Source organism: Fusarium mangiferae, assembly GCF_900044065.1.
Source record: "Fusarium mangiferae strain MRC7560 genome assembly, contig: FMAN_scaffold012, whole genome shotgun sequence".
Taxonomy (NCBI): Eukaryota; Fungi; Ascomycota; class Sordariomycetes; order Hypocreales; family Nectriaceae; genus Fusarium; species Fusarium mangiferae.
The window spans coordinates 1,592,623-1,607,922 of record NW_024573932.1 but is presented as its reverse complement, the minus strand read 5'-3'; the positions used below and the strand labels follow the sequence as shown (position 1 = coordinate 1,607,922).

At 49.4% G+C, this 15,300-nt stretch overlaps 5 protein-coding genes across 5 annotated transcripts; 3 read left to right on the top strand and 2 right to left on the bottom strand.

Annotated features, from left to right (window-relative positions):
* Positions 1 to 25: 25 nt before the first annotated feature.
* FMAN_08298 (putative subtilisin-like serine protease) lies at positions 26 to 2,719 on the top strand (the record flags this gene model as incomplete). Its single annotated transcript, XM_041821758.1, has 3 exons — positions 26 to 800; positions 854 to 1,621; positions 1,677 to 2,719. 3 exons carry the CDS (start codon positions 26 to 28, stop codon positions 2,717 to 2,719), a joined length of 2,586 nt encoding a protein of 861 aa, XP_041687506.1.
* A 1,888-nt stretch (positions 2,720 to 4,607) lies between these two features.
* Positions 4,608 to 6,244, top strand: FMAN_08297 (uncharacterized protein; the record flags this gene model as incomplete). The annotated part of the gene is made up of 3 exons (XM_041821757.1): positions 4,608 to 4,746; positions 4,797 to 5,590; positions 5,648 to 6,244. The coding sequence occupies 3 exons, from the start codon at positions 4,608 to 4,610 to the stop codon at positions 6,242 to 6,244; spliced, it is 1,530 nt and encodes a 509-aa protein (XP_041687505.1).
* A 576-nt stretch (positions 6,245 to 6,820) lies between these two features.
* FMAN_08296 (uncharacterized protein) lies at positions 6,821 to 8,281 on the bottom strand (the record flags this gene model as incomplete). The annotated part of the gene is made up of 1 exon (XM_041821755.1): positions 6,821 to 8,281. One exon carries the CDS (start codon positions 8,279 to 8,281, stop codon positions 6,821 to 6,823), a length of 1,461 nt encoding a protein of 486 aa, XP_041687504.1.
* A 405-nt stretch (positions 8,282 to 8,686) lies between these two features.
* Positions 8,687 to 11,881, bottom strand: FMAN_08295 (uncharacterized protein; the record flags this gene model as incomplete). Its single annotated transcript, XM_041821754.1, has 1 exon — positions 8,687 to 11,881. The coding sequence occupies one exon, from the start codon at positions 11,879 to 11,881 to the stop codon at positions 8,687 to 8,689; it is 3,195 nt and encodes a 1,064-aa protein (XP_041687503.1).
* Positions 11,882 to 13,452: 1,571 nt separating this feature from the next.
* FMAN_08294 (uncharacterized protein) lies at positions 13,453 to 15,006 on the top strand (the record flags this gene model as incomplete). The annotated part of the gene is made up of 1 exon (XM_041821753.1): positions 13,453 to 15,006. The coding sequence occupies one exon, from the start codon at positions 13,453 to 13,455 to the stop codon at positions 15,004 to 15,006; it is 1,554 nt and encodes a 517-aa protein (XP_041687502.1).
* Positions 15,007 to 15,300: the final 294 nt, after the last annotated feature.

Genomic DNA, 15,300 nt, shown 5'->3' with positions numbered 1-15,300 from the left:
CGCAGAATATGGAGCCGTATTGCTAATGCAGAGGAAGGATGCCGAGAGCTTAATGCGTGCCGCGGCGGTATCTCTTCCCAGTGTTGGCCTGGACTGCACCGTATCACGACGATACGTTTTCAACCACTGGAGTTTCCGAGGTGTATCCCTGAATGTCGATTGCAATAAAGATATCATCTCTACTCAGTCAATTCTTTCTGCCTTGAAATCAATTGAAGGCGTAGGGAAGGTATGGTCAATCACCACAGATAAACTACCTTCTGATAGCCTCAAGAGGAAAGGCGCCTCAGAGGCCGAATTGCGCCGGCGACGCTACGAACGGGACAACCAAATAAAAGGCCGACCTCTCAACAATAACATTAATCACAGATCACAGGCAGACTTAGATACTATATCTAGCCATATCGATACTGGAGTTGCAAGACTGCGCGCCGAGAACATCACTGGTGCAGGTATACGAGTGGCTGTTCTCGACGGGGGGTTCGATCTCACTGTGCCAGGCTTGAGCCTAACCAGAATCGATTACACCCATGATGTGACAAACGGTGGTGACGACGTACAAGACGAGTGCTGGTACCACGGTACGCATGTCTTGGGTATCATAGGCGCCAAAGGTAACAAGGTCGAGCACAATATCAGCGGCGTCGCACCTGATGCATCGTATGAGCTATTCCGTATCCAGGCCTGCGACTCCTCATCCGCCACACAAGATGCGCTCCTGGCTTCATTGATTGATGCTGCAGATAGGGGCGTCGATATAATCACTTGCTCATATGGAAGCCCCATTGCCTGGCTCGAGGGTAAGACGTGCCGCATTCAGGATCGATGACCGCGCAAGCTAACTGGATAATAGATCCCTGGACCACCGTGGCAGATCGAGTCGCGGCGAATGGCACACTTGTCTTTTTCCCGTCCGGCAATCGCGGACCGGGGATCTTCACTGGCAACAGCCCAGCCGATGGTGACTATGTCACTGCTGTTGGATCCGTCGACAATTCCGTGACTCCATATTACTCATGGGAGGCCACGTGGTCTACTGCCCATAACAGTGCAACAGGCTCTTTTGCGATCGTTCCTAGCACACCTTTCAACTTTCCAAAGAACACGAAATTGACGGTCTGGGCGCCCGACGTCTCTGCCTCAGATGACTGCCTCCCGATGCCTGATAGGTCGTCTCTTCCCGATGATTTATCGAATGTCATTGTCCTTTCTAAGTACAAGCAGTGCTGGCTTGATGCATGGGGTGGATCACACATCCTTACCGAAGCATTCAATATTTCCTATGCTTTGTACTATCCAGGCAAAAGTAACACTACTATCTCCGATGGTCCCCTCTTCGCCGTTTCCGATTTCCAAAACGCCAAAGGCGTCGCTACCGTTGATTACAACACAGCCTCCATGTTACTGGCTGCAAGAAAAGAACACGGCTCCCTAAAAATCTCAACTAATGCAGTTTCTCATCTATCATACGAAGTCAACAACCTGTCAGGCTCGCTCAGCTCAAAGTTTACAGGCTGGGGCCCTACCCTCCGGGCTTTGTCAATGCCTTTGTTCCTGGCCCCAGGAGGTAACATTCTAAGCACACTCCCGCAGAGGTTTGGCGGTTTGGGTGTGCTTGGCGGTAAGTATCCCGTCTATCATCAAGACAAGAGTCAGGACTGATCCCACAATCACAGGTACCAGCATGTCTACCCCTTTTGCTGCCGGTGTCGCTGCTCTCGTCAAGCAGAAACACCCTGAATATTCAGCTGACGATATCCGCAATGTGATTGTGACAACAGCACGCCCAGTGAAGTGGAATGACGCAAAGGGGCACACACTAGACTTCCTGGCACCAACATTCCAACAGGGTGGTGGCCTTGTCGACGCTTGGAGCGCTGTGCATACCACCACCTTGCTAAGCACCGCTTCCTTGAGTTTCAACGACACTGCCTATCGCGCTACCAACCTTACCTTCAGCATCGAAAACAGCGGTAAGAAGACTGCCAAGTACCGACTAAGCCATATCGGGGCGGGATCAGGCTACGTCCTGGGAGAGAGCGGCTACAACCTAACAAAAGCAGAGGCTTATCCAGTCTATGCCGATATTCATATTCACCCCACATCTCTTGAAATCAAGCCCGGGTCCTCAGCCACGGTTTCAGTGTCTATCATCAAAGAGCCAGATCTACCTGATGCTGCCACTCGTGTCTCGCATTTCAGTGGTTGTGTTGCCATCGAGGCTGAAGGGGCGGCTAACAAACTCACGCTTCCATACACCGGACTAGGAGCTCCCTTACTTACGTTACCGGCTATCAACCGAGACACTGCCATCCTAGCAGGATATAACACCTCAAATTCCGCGACAATACCACTGACTGAGGAACACGTCTTTAACTGCATTTTAAACACGACTATGAATTCGCCAGTTACATTTCAGAATAACTTTTACCCTGGTGTAAAGGTTGATCTTGTTGTCCAGAGTAGAGACTTCGCGCTTAGCATTATCGACACTGATTCCGGCAAGGAGATGTTTGTGATGACGCGTGGGTCATCTGAAGATCCCTATCTGGCTGGTTGGACATGGTATTATGATGGAACTGATGCAAATTACTTTCATTTGCCAGAGGGAAGATACCACTGGCGGGCTAAGGCACTTAAGCTAACAGGAGACCCTAAGAAAAAGGAGGATTATGATATTTGGGAAAGTGGAAGTTGGATTCTCAGAATAGTATATTAGTGTGAGAACATTTGGACTTTTCATATTTTGGATTAGCACCATGGTGGCGATATATGGGAGTATCTACTGCTAGGCAAAGAATGTCTTAGGTGTGACGCATAGCCAGCACGTTCCTTAGGCAGCGTCGCTTTCCCAGTTACTATGAAATGCGACATCTTTCATTCTCTTACCCGTAGCACGAATTAATTCCACCAGGCGAGCTACGCCCCAATGTTATGGTAGTACCGCTTCATGTAAATTGGAAGCGTTGACTAGTGAGTAATGACACTATGTTCTGATTGTGGATTATACGCCAGTTTAACTATCCCGCCGAGTATTTCAGTGTTGACGTGCTGTTTGTAATCGCCTGACGTACCCGTTTGTGCTCGATCGTACATTGTTATTCAACCGTTCAACCTCTATTACTAGTAGTAAAAATGGAGGGAATATGTCACCCGCGCCTCTTCGCAATATTCGTCGGTGCGCATCATCAGTGACAAAGCCGTTTTCTGGCTCAGAGACCCGGGCAGGCGGCATGCTCAGAGTGGCATTTCTCACGCGACTGAGCAATGACAAGGCTTTTTTGAGAAACTCAATTTCTAATTGAGTGATATTGTAGATGCTTTGATCCATATTGCCTGCGTTGCTGTTCAGCAATTATTCTGTGGAGTGAGCGGACACCCAGATATTGAAGGTCGTGAGATTTCCTAGAAGATAAGGGCGAAGCTCATGGAAGTCGAAAGTCGTGTGGCACTCTTCTGGCAATGGTGATAGAGTAGGCGATGAGCATGGTCGTAACATGGGAAAGACTGGCTCTAAGCATATCTCAAGATGTCTCCCGTAGATGCGAAACGCTGGTGGCGAAATGGCTTCGTCTGCCTCGTCTTTACACAATTCCGGTACCTTACAGAAGCCAATAAATGCGTGAAGGGCAAATATGTGAGTAAAGATGAAAGTAATTGATTTATAAATTGACTCGAGGCATTCCGAGGACCTGTATGCTCATGATTAGCAAACTATATGCGCAGAGCTGCCCATCAGGCTCTTACACGACCTTGCATGACAGTAGCATGCTCATATATACGCTGCATGTCGATAATCTCTCCAAGCTCGATTGATGGCTACTCTAGCATGGCCCTAGAAAAGAACAAGCATCCTCGCCAAAGGCCTCGACGATGCGCTGGCCACACGCGAAGAAGTTCTCCCAGGCAGAAATATGCTGCAAGGCATAGTTTTTATCGTTGAAGCTGCCCCTAGTGGGAAACCGAGCTGGATCCTTGTGGCATCGACCCTTTCTTAAAGCTCATCTTGTATAGAAAATGGCGTGGTGCACCGCCACCGACAGAAGAGAGATTTTGCTTTGCCAGCTTTGCGATGCCAGACCACGGGTTGGCGAATATCGCAGGATTGTCATAGCTCGAGATAGATCTTGTCACGGATTTCGCGGGGCCGATGGGTAACAAACGCAGGCTGATGCTCGGGATCTGGTAGTTTGGTAGCCATTTCAGCATTGATCTTTATTGTATAATATTGAAGTACGGAGTAAAGGCTCTAGCTTTGTTTTAACCCCGCCCCGTTCGGGGAGAATGCGCTATATTTAGGCATTGTTCCTTTTCTTAATCCTACCCCTCTCCACTGAAAAGACAAGGATGCCTAACTAATACAGTCTGTATGTGGGTGGTATCAGCTGGGGTGTTTTCTGTCTCAGTGGGGTTATCTAGGGGATGTCAGCAGTCCTCATGCAAGTCTCCCAAAGCAGCGCGTGTCTTACATCCAAGCCTTAGCCATTGGGTATATAACGATGGACCCTGCAGATACTCACACATCTCTGCGTTCATTTTTCCCTTGACACATTTATTTCAAGTCACATCACAAAGGAAAAAAAGTGAACCCTGCAACAACAACGAACATGGACTCTGAGCATGATCCATTGCTGTCTACGCACCAGCCTTTGCCGACAGAAGGAAAAAAAGAGACCAGGACAAAGCTCACGCCATTTGTCCTCACAATCACTTTCGTCTCCGGCCTCAGCAGCATGCTCTCGGGCTGTACGTTCTATTATGGTAGCCAGGTGATGTTATACTGACCTAAATGCCAGATGAGACTGGTGTCACCTCCGCAGCCCTTGTCTCTATTGGGTCTTCGCTGTCTGGCCGTGATCTCACGTCCATAGACAAAGCGATGATAACCTCAGCCACAGCATTTTGTGCTCTTTTCACGGCCCCCTTTGTATCACTACTCGCCGATAAGTTAGGCCGTAAGCGATTAATGCTTTATGCCGACATCCTCTTTATCACGGCCTCGGCATTTCTAGCGTTCTGCAAGACCATCACTTTTGCTATCATAGGAAGATGCATAATCGGTATGGCAGTGGCATTTTCAAGCGTGGTAGTCCCTCTGTATATAGTAGAGATCGCTCCAGCGTCACGCCGAGGGATGCTGATCACGGCAACAATTCTCTTGACCACGCTAGGACAGATTGTGGGTTTCATGACCGCGAGCATGTTTGCAGCCTGGGGCTTGAAAGCTACCGGTTGGCGGTGGACATTCGCTCTTGGAGTAGTCCCAGCAAGCACCCAGGGTCTTTTGATCAGCTTCATGCCTGACACGCCTCGCTGGCTAGTCATGGTAGGCCGTCTTACTGAGGCCAAGCGTGTTCTACACAGGATCTACGGCAACGAAGCTGACTCTGAAGGTCTTACGGATACGTTGATTGACAAGATCCAGGCCGATGTTGGAGAATTGCGAACAGCGCGTGAATCAAGACGACGGGCAGGACACGGCCGGTTCCAGTTTCAAGATCCATGGAAAGAACTTCTCAGCCAACATCGCTATCGTCGAGGACTGACCATCGCAATCTTACTCATGGTGCTTCAACAATTCTGCGGCTTTGTGAGTACCCATTTGAGGATACCTTACCCGGCTCCTGTGACTGACCTTTGTTTGCAGACTTCACTCATGTACTTCTCAGCTACGATTTTCGAGATAGTGGGCTTCAAGAATCCAACATTGGCGTCGGTAGCTATTGCCTCAACAAACTTCACCTTTACTGCCATCTCGCTCGTCCTTATTGATCGAGCTGGTAGACGACGGATGCTTCTTCGGTCCCTCCCGTTTATGATACTCGGATTGCTCTTGGCAGCGACTGGATTTCATTCTTTGTCGACCGGGGTATCACCCAGGTTACCCCAACAGCCAGATCACGGTGGCGGTGCGATCATCGTGCTGACAAGTATTATTCTGTTTGTGGCTTCATTCGCCTTAGGCCTAGGAAACGTCCCGTCGATGCAGAGTGAACTGTATCCGCTAGCAGTTCGGTCTTTGGGTAGTGGTGTAGCTATGGCAGCTGCGTGGAGTAGCAACTTCATCATTGGTCTCACATTTCTGCCGTTGACTGATGCCTTGACCCCAACCTGGACAATGGTGATGTACGCAGGATTATGCGTCGTTGGATACTACCTTATTTACCTCATGTACCCAGAAACGGCGGGTTTAAGTATAGAAGAGGCGGCGGAGCTTCTCGAACACCGATGGACAGTCAAGTAACTCTAAGCATCAAAGTACATCTACTTGGCTCCTTTCATGGACGGGTGTTGGCTAAGGCTTGTCGCCTCTAGTTTTTTATATCGGCTATCTACTTGAAGGTCTGGGTTTGGTACGATTTTATAGCTGGTTACAACGGGATATCTATTGTGAGTCTGTGTGCTCAGTTTGACTTATGTGTGTATTTGTTAATTTACTCATGCGAAATATTCTACTCAGGAAGCTTATTTAGCTTATGGCATTGCCGCAATTGAGGACGTATTGAATACACTAAATTATCAAGAACATATAATATCTATATCATTTGATAATGCAAGATAAGAGCTAGGCTAAGATGAAACTTTTTTTTCTAAAAAGAAAAGAAACAAAACACCCTTAGGGTCTTTAATGCCTTGTTGGAGTACCCATTGGTGTAAAGCTTTTTAAATCTAGCCCAGCACTGACTCAACGATGCATGTACCTTGGACTTAGCAGCGCAACATCTCAACATATGTCAAAGTGTTTCATTACAGGCAATAGGGAATACAGTTGAGCGAATATGAAACTGCAAGGCTCTAGACGGCTCGCGAGATCTGGGATCTATAGTTTTCTGCTTCTTGGAAGCCGTGTAACACTAATAGTCAGAGAACCACCGAGCAGAATCAGGATGACCCAGACAAGATAGCCGTCCATGATCTGATCACGGACACCAACTGCAAAGATTATTGTACTAATGGCTGGGACCACAGCTCGAACAAGACTAGAAGCTGATTCCGCAATTGCATTGAGAGTCCCCAATGTGCGCGGGCTAGGCGCTACTTCTTGAAGTCCCAGCTGCACTGCCGTAATGACCATGAAGACACCAGGTCCTAGGAGTGCCATTGCGCCCAACACAGCTCGATAAGACACAAAGGCCACTGGACTTCCATTGCGAAGAAATGCGTTCATTATGATGTAGCCGGCAAAGAAGAGGGGAAATGCAACGACACCAGCGAAGATGATACCTCGGGTACCAAATCGACGGTGTAGAGGAGGGAATAGAAGCAAGAGCCACACAGCCTCGGCGGCACCTTGCACCGCCATGTACATGGCAATCTGGTGGGCCGAGAACCCCATTCCACCATAGCGTACCCCTGTATATAGAGTAAGACTCCCGACAGCCATGAAGGCAGACCCAATCAACATAACGTGGACGAAGGTGCAGAGCATGACGCTAACGCCTGGGGCCTTGACCAGATCCCATATGAAAGCCCAGTCAAGACCTGATGGAGTGGCAGGATCGTCAGCATACGAAATAGACTCCCTTTCCAGTCTCGTCTCATCGACGCAGAATGCGATGATGACTGCACTCGTGGCACTCATGGCTCCCAAGGCTATCCCCGGCAATGCAAATGGAAAGGTTTCAAACAACTCCATACCCTCACACAGCGCTGGATATTGGCTCACCGGGTTAGCAAGCGCGCCGCCGATGAGAGGTCCAAGGAATAGTGCCAAATTGCTCGCTAAGGAATACCAGCTGAATGCCTGAGTCCTAGACTCTCTGGTTGCGCAGCGCTCTGCTATCATCGCCCGTATGACAACATTACCCCCAGATACCAGTCCCGTAAAGCACCGGAATAATGTCATTGTCCACAAAGAGGAAGCAAACCCAAAGAGAACAGACCCGGCTGCCGTACCTAGAAGACTCCATACAAGCATCGTTTTACCGCCCACTCGGTCTGCCATAGAGCCCCAAAATACCAAGACCAAAGCCTGCGTGGCAGAGAAAAGAGACTCAATCAGGCCGCTATAGAAGCCGATTTCAGCCTCTGGCAGGCTCCCGTTTCGCTCCACCATCTGGGCAATGTATGGAAAGATGGAGAAGAAGGCCATCGGTTCCATGAGGCGTGCGAAACATAGCAGTAAAATCTGGAATTTGGGGCTAGAAAGGCGTTGATTCGGCTCTGCATGGCTGGAGGGCTTTTGCGAAGATTTCGGCAAGTTGCAAATATACGAATGTGACGGATTACTAGATTTGGAGAGGAGTGGAGTTGTAGGATCTGCTTTTGTGTGCCGTGACATGATGCGAACAATTTCGTCTGCTGGTGTTGTTCTTTTGGATCAATTGGGGAATAGGTTGGATGCTTACACGAAGAAAATCTAAGCAAAGAGAAGGATGAAATATGTCATGAACAAAAATGATTTCGTTTTTAATTTTCTTTTTATGTAGCACACCGCCTAAATCCAGTGCCACTTCGGAGGACTAAAGTTGTGTAAAATTCTATCCACGAGCCACTAGTTCCAGTCTCAGGCCCCGTCTGGAGGGAGACTGGCACAGTTACTAGCAGCGGGAGCACGTCTCCCAAACCAACTGTGCTTACAATGAGGCTCAAAGCTCCAAGACAAATACATAGCCAAAAAAATGAGATGTTGAGATTCACAGGTCCACTTGGCTATACCTCCCCCAGCAATGCCACTGCTGATCTCCTACGCCACCGCCCGAACGAGATCTTGGAGCCTAGGATGCTGGAGCAAATGTCTCACAGTCAGCTCAACACCCGCCTTGCGAGCCAGCCCAACCAATTTCATGGCAGCGATGGAGTTGCCGCCGATCTTGAAGAAGCTGTCGCTCGGCGCAATGGTGGCTGGTTCAATGCCCAGGACCTCTCCCCAAATGTCGCGTATCTGGCCCTCGGCTTCCGAGACCGGCTGCGTGGCTGGCTCTCGCCCTGCCGCCTGGCTTGCCATGATCGCCCGGAGCGCTCGGCGATCGACCTTTCCATTGTCGTTTAGGGGAATCTTGTCTAGAACCGCGATCGCCCTTGGGACCATGTAGGCTGGGAGCCGGGTCCGCAAGATCTGGTCTAGTTCTTTTTGGATCTCCTGTCTCACCTGGCGTAGCAGTGGTTGGCTGCAGAGAGCGGCAATCTCTCGATCCTGGTGATCAGTGGGGAACCGAAACATGACCCGGCTCTCTCCCTTGGCTGGCTGCTGCTTGTGAAAGATGGCGTCAATGCCACCGCGCTGCGAGAATTGCCGAGCCCAGCTGAGGTCCACACGACAGCCCGCCTGCTCAGCTAATTCCACTAGATCAAGAGCCGACATGGAAGCTTGCTTTTGGGAAGACTTTCGAGACATAGAAAGCCAATCCGCATCATCATCATCACTGGCTTCTCTCCCTTGATCGAGAAGACACGAAATAATATGGCTCGTGAAACTTGATTTGCTGTGCTGAATATTGCTCACGCCAATGTATGAGGAAGTGGCGATTCCATGGCGCACGAGGGTAAGCAATGATTCCCGGCTAAGATTTTCAGCCTGGAAGTCGATCCACTGAATCCTGTCAACCTCGTGAACTACCCGACTGGGCTGGCCTTCAGCCTTGACGTGGATGACGGCTTCGTACCGATAGGTGCTCAGTTCATTGGACGCACGCATCCGCTTCGGCAGAATCTCGACATGTTCGATCTTGTCCACCTTACCCGGGAGCTGGGTAAAAAAACCTGGATCGACCAGCAGCTCTGCTTCAGCTTGTCTCATGTCGTCCATTACGCGACGAAACTCGTGCTTGGTGGCTTTTCCGCCTGTGACGTGGCATGCCCTTGCCGCCAAAAACTCGTCGTGAAGGGCCAATGAGCGGACATCACCTAGGAAAATCGTTTTTACTCCCTTCAGCTGCACCAGCTCCTGGATTGTGCTGAGTAGGTACGCTTGGTCGGGAAAATACTGTATGACCGAGTTCAAGACCACGAGGCTGGGAGACAGGGTATGACTAAACCGCGCAAGCTCGGCCGCAGTGCCCTTCAACATGGTGACTTTGCCTGCTGCTGATGGCACTGATTTGGCAGCCTCGGAGACGAATTCTACTGCCCGTCCTGAAGGTTCAAGGCCAGTATAGCTCTCAAGCCCGTCAAGGAGATTGAACAGAATCATTCCAGAGCCTGTTCCAATCTCAAGAACATGGCCAGATGGCTTTCCATTGCGAATTGACGCGATGGTATCGTCCAACCACTCGTTCATCTCTCCTTTGTCAATATCGCTCCCATCATACATAGATGTCCAGCCTTGAAAGTCGCGTCCGATGGACTCGGGTTTCATTGACACGAGACTCAGGTAGTCGTCGTTGAACCGCTGTTCCCATCCGTCTGTATGTTGCATGTTTCTGTCACTGCCACTCTTTTCTCGCCGCGGCGATACTGTCTGACTGTCATGCTGGAGTGTAAGGAATCCGGCAATCCATGGATCTTGATTCTCTTCGTTTATCAAGATGACAACCGCATCTTTTACCTGCTCATGGCTGCGGATGGCGTGCTCGATCTCTCCAAGCTCAACACGCTGGCCTCGGACCTTGACCTGTTCGTCTTTGCGGCTGATAAAGAGTAAACCACCATCTGCAGTGTGTTTCACTAGATCGCCGGTCTTGTAAAGACGTCCACTGCGGCCTGGGTACTTGGAAGAACCCTGCGATAACCATTTAGGGTTTTCAATGAAAGCCATTGCAGTCTTTTCGGCATCATTCAAATACCCCAAGCCCAAAAGGGGGCCTTCAAGTAGAAGTTCACCAACACTCCCCAGCGAGACCAGAGAATCATGATCGTCGGCCTGTGCGATCCATGTATTCAGCCCGATTCCTTTGCCCATTGATGTAGCTTCCACAGGGCTTGCTGGGGAGGAATTGATTGTACTATTGGGCGTGCATTCACAAGGCCCATACAAGCTCACGATCCGTACCTTTTCCCACCAAGGAATCACATCCTCGGCGCGCAGTGCCTCACCACCAAATATGATCTGCTCGAGACCAGGCACCTGCTCTGGGCTCAGAATTCGAGATACAGACGGCGTGAGGTCAATGGTATTGGCCTTGAGTGATGCAATGCTCGCCGCCAGCCTGTTCTGCCGATCCAGCTCATTTGGAACGCAAAGGCACCCGCCGACTGACAGTGTAGCAAATGTATTGCAAACAAACACATCGAAGCTGTATGAGCAAAAGTCGTACATCCTTGTGTTGCCAGTAATTTTGAGGCTGCTCTGCTGGTGATGCAGAGCCGATGCGAGATTCTTATGTGTCAGGATTGTACCCTTCGGAGTACCTGTAGACCCAGAGGTAAACACCAGATACATGGTGGATGACGGCGTTGGAAGTACATCCGGCTTTCGATATTCCTTTTCGTTCAACTCCTGAATCATATGGGAGCCAAGAGCAACAACTTGCGGTGCAAATCGCTTGCTCAAGGTCTCGTTTGCCATCGAGGTAACAACCAGCTGAGCTTTGGTTTGGCTAAAGATAGTCCTCAAACGCTGCTCTGGGATCGAAGGATCAAGAACCACAAAAGCCGCACCGGTCTTGAGCACGGCCAAGATGGACACGGTTGTCCACATTGACTTTTCAAAAAATAGCGGAATGATTGCGCCATGAGATACACCAAGTCCAATGAGGTGACTTGCCAGGCCATCAGCAAGACGGTCAAGTTCGGCGTAGGTCAGGTCACCGTCCCAGGCGCATATAGCTGGTGCTGAGGGTTGCAGCAGTGCACGCTCCTGAATTATGTCGTGAACGCAACGACTGATTTCCTCGGGTACACTTTGATTCCATTCCCAGACTTGATCCAAGTCATGTGCGGGTATTTGGCTGGCGCCTGGCTTCTTTGCCGGTACTGAGGCGCCGTCAGAGTGTCCTACCATTTTGCAGTGGTTTATCAGGTCAAGTTGTGCTTGGCTAAGTACAACAATCGGGTGTTAGTTTATTGTTGATCAGGTTACTCGTTTATCTTTGCAGTAAAGTAACGCTGAAAAGAAGCGAGGTATATTTATGTTGACATCTCTCTACAAATGGTCACAACAGCCCTACTGGCCAGAGCAGTATCAAAATGTCTTCCGCCCGAAGCAGTGAGTGATCAATGAGCAGCGCTCTGCTAGTATTGCTTTGGCACCCGCCAAAATTCTCCTCCACAGCCATGAAACCAGGCACGAAATGAAATACGGCGGCCAATACCAGTCAGCCATCTTTCGTGGGGGGTCAAGCCTATCGACTTCGAATGGGTCTTGGTGCATACCATTGCCTGCCGACAACTGAGACACGTGCGCTGTTGAGATGCGAGAAGCATCATTCGACAGAGGTGCGTAATTGCATTGAGAAATAGAGGTATGCATTACGTAGCAGGGGTTTGGACGTGGGATTCAGGCTGCATGTGGCCGCAATCGGTTTCACCATCTCAGATCTGTAGATTGCCGCAGCGGGGATCCATATAGAATGGCACATCGGTGAGATGATCCCTACAAGTCTCGGGTACCTTCTCCCTTTTCTCCCTGTCCCGCGAGCCCGTCTCCCCGTCCCGTCAGCCCGTTTCCCCGTCCCCTCTCGCCCATCCGTTCCGTCCCAAGTTAGCTTAGCATAGTGCACGCCACATTAAAGCTGGTGTGAAGCATCTCATCTCATGCTGTGCCAGAAATTGCTCCGTCATCTTCAAATTCGACCACCTGCATCTTTTCAGCTTCCGCAATGCCCTCACGCTTGAAGATCATATACCTTTTCAAGTTTATCCACACCGCAATTTTACCATTTCCTGCTCTATGCAGAGCCAAACCTCTAGACTTGTCGGTGAGGATTCTATTCCGCATAGCGACCCAAGTTGTTTCCTTGCCATTAGGCAACAAATTTTGCGGAATTACCATGCGGGGGTCTTGAGACATGCCAGAGCCCCTTTCTGGTCTCCTTTGTATGCACTAGAGGACTTACGCGATGTCAGGTACCGATGATGCCCATTTCATTCCAGCCATAGACGCGACATGACCACTATTGATACGCCCCGTGACAAAGAAAATCTTGGAAGTAAAACTCCTGTGTGAACGCGTCCCGTCAATCACCGTCTGATGTCTTAGGTGTAGTGAGAAGAGGAAAGAAACAAGGTCTGATTATTTGCGGTTCCTTTTGAAGCATGATACATATGGACAAGGAATTAAGCCTTGTATGCATAGTAGGACGTGCATATCAAGTTTCCGCTATGTTTTACCTCACTTCATCAGTACGCGCCGTTCTGTGGCAGGTGCCAGATTGTTTGGCGCAGTGTAGTCATTGACTGAGGGAGCGGAAGAATCCATTGTATTCGAGCGTACAGTCATTAACGTGCGTGGTAATGAAAGATCTTAGTGCGTCGTAATGAGAGAATAAAAGGGCGTCTATACGAACACCCAGAGGACACAAGCAACATTTCTCACAGCCATTGAGCTTCTCCAACTCTTCAACCGTGACCACAATGCTCTTCGCAACAGCTTCCAACATCCAGAGCTACCTCCTGTCCTCGGAGGCTCTTTGGCTCAGTTTCGCTATCATATCAGTCCTTCTTTCTTATGCATGGCTATTGTATCCCCTTCTACACGGGCGTTTTCATCACATCCCTGGGCCCTGGTACTGCAAGATTTCAAGTCTCCCTCTTGCCTTTTATGATATATCATGCTGTCGAAACGAAGCTATCCTTGGCTGGCATAGGAAGTGCGGGCCTGTTATCCTTATTGCTCCCAATGAAGTTTCGGTTTCAGACCTAGAAGGTACCAGAGATATTTACAAGGCGACGGGCCGTTGGGCCAAGAGCGGCTACTTTGATCATTTCCAGGGCTATGGGATGCGATCAGTCTTTGCAACAAAGCCATACGAAGACCATAGGAAGAAACGCAAGTATACCTCAGCGTTTTATCAAGCCTCAACCATATACAAAGTGCCAGTAATTGAGCAGCATATCAAGGCCCGGTCTCTGGCTTTTCTAAACCAGGTTGAAGCTGGTCAAGATGTTGATGTCTACAGCTTGACATCTTGGTTCGCATTTGATAACATAACATTTCTGGTGCTCGGCCCTGATTACTCTACTCGTTCTGTGGACCAAATATGTCCAGAACGTGGCATACTTGCAGGACTAAAGTCTCAGCAATTCTTCGGCCCCTTTCATCACCGATATCCTAAGCTTTACAAACTTGTCTCTCAGATACTGCAAAGATTGAGCTCAAGATTCTGCTATCTCTCGGCTGATGACGCCTTGGCCCTTTGGTGTCAGCAGCGGTTCTCTACAGTGGCGCAGGACCCTCGCTTATTCAAGTCTCACTCTCTAGTTCGACATCTCTTGGAGATAGAGGAGATTGAGGCAGATGAAGGACCGGATTATCTCGAGTACATAGCAGCTGAAGTTCTTGACAACATCAACGCTGCTGAAGCCACTGTTGCAGTAACTGCTACGTACCTGATCTGGACTCTGACCCAAGTACCGCACTGGCAACAGCAAATACGCAAAGAACTCTCGGTATTACCCAGGCTGGATGATGGTAGCCTGTCATTTTCCGACGTCGACAGCCAGGTGCCATCATTAGAGGCCTGTCTACGGGAAGTCTATCGTCTCTACCCGGCTTCTAGTGGCAGGGCCGAGCGCATCGTACCGCATGGAGGGCGTGACTTGTCCGGAGTCTTCCTCCCACAAGACACAATCGTCACGTCATCTCTTTTGGCTTTGCACTACGACCCACAGATTTATCCTGACCCCTCAAGCTTTTCTCCTCAACGGTGGCTCGAGGGGGATGAGAAGTCACAAAAGCTCAGTGATAGATACCTGATGCCATTTGGCTACGGTGGCAGGGTCTGTCTAGGAAAGGCTCTAGCTACCATGGAACTGAAGATGCTCATAGCCAGCCTATACCTTGAGCATGAGAGTTTGCCCACCACAATCACAAATGCTGGAACTATGAAGCAGTGCAGTACACACGATGCGGTGCCAAAAGGATTGAGATGTGTAGTTAAATTTCGGAAGACGGAATCTTCTATTTGAGGTCAAAGAGGCATGGACAGACAGTTCAATTCTGTAGACTCGTCTCAGTTCGATATAACATTACTAGGGAAATATCAATATTGTCAACGTGTTTGTGCGTAAGATATGTATACTACAGCATCCTAATTTCAGCATGTGGGTCTAGTTTTGCAATTAAGTCTTTGCACGTGGGAACTTCAAGGGCTTACTCATACCCTGCACCCACGGCCTTAGTATTTATTCTTGATATTGATTCTTCCGTCAGGATCGTCAAAGAAAAAACAATCATCGGCCTCCTAGAATTTCAGAACCAAT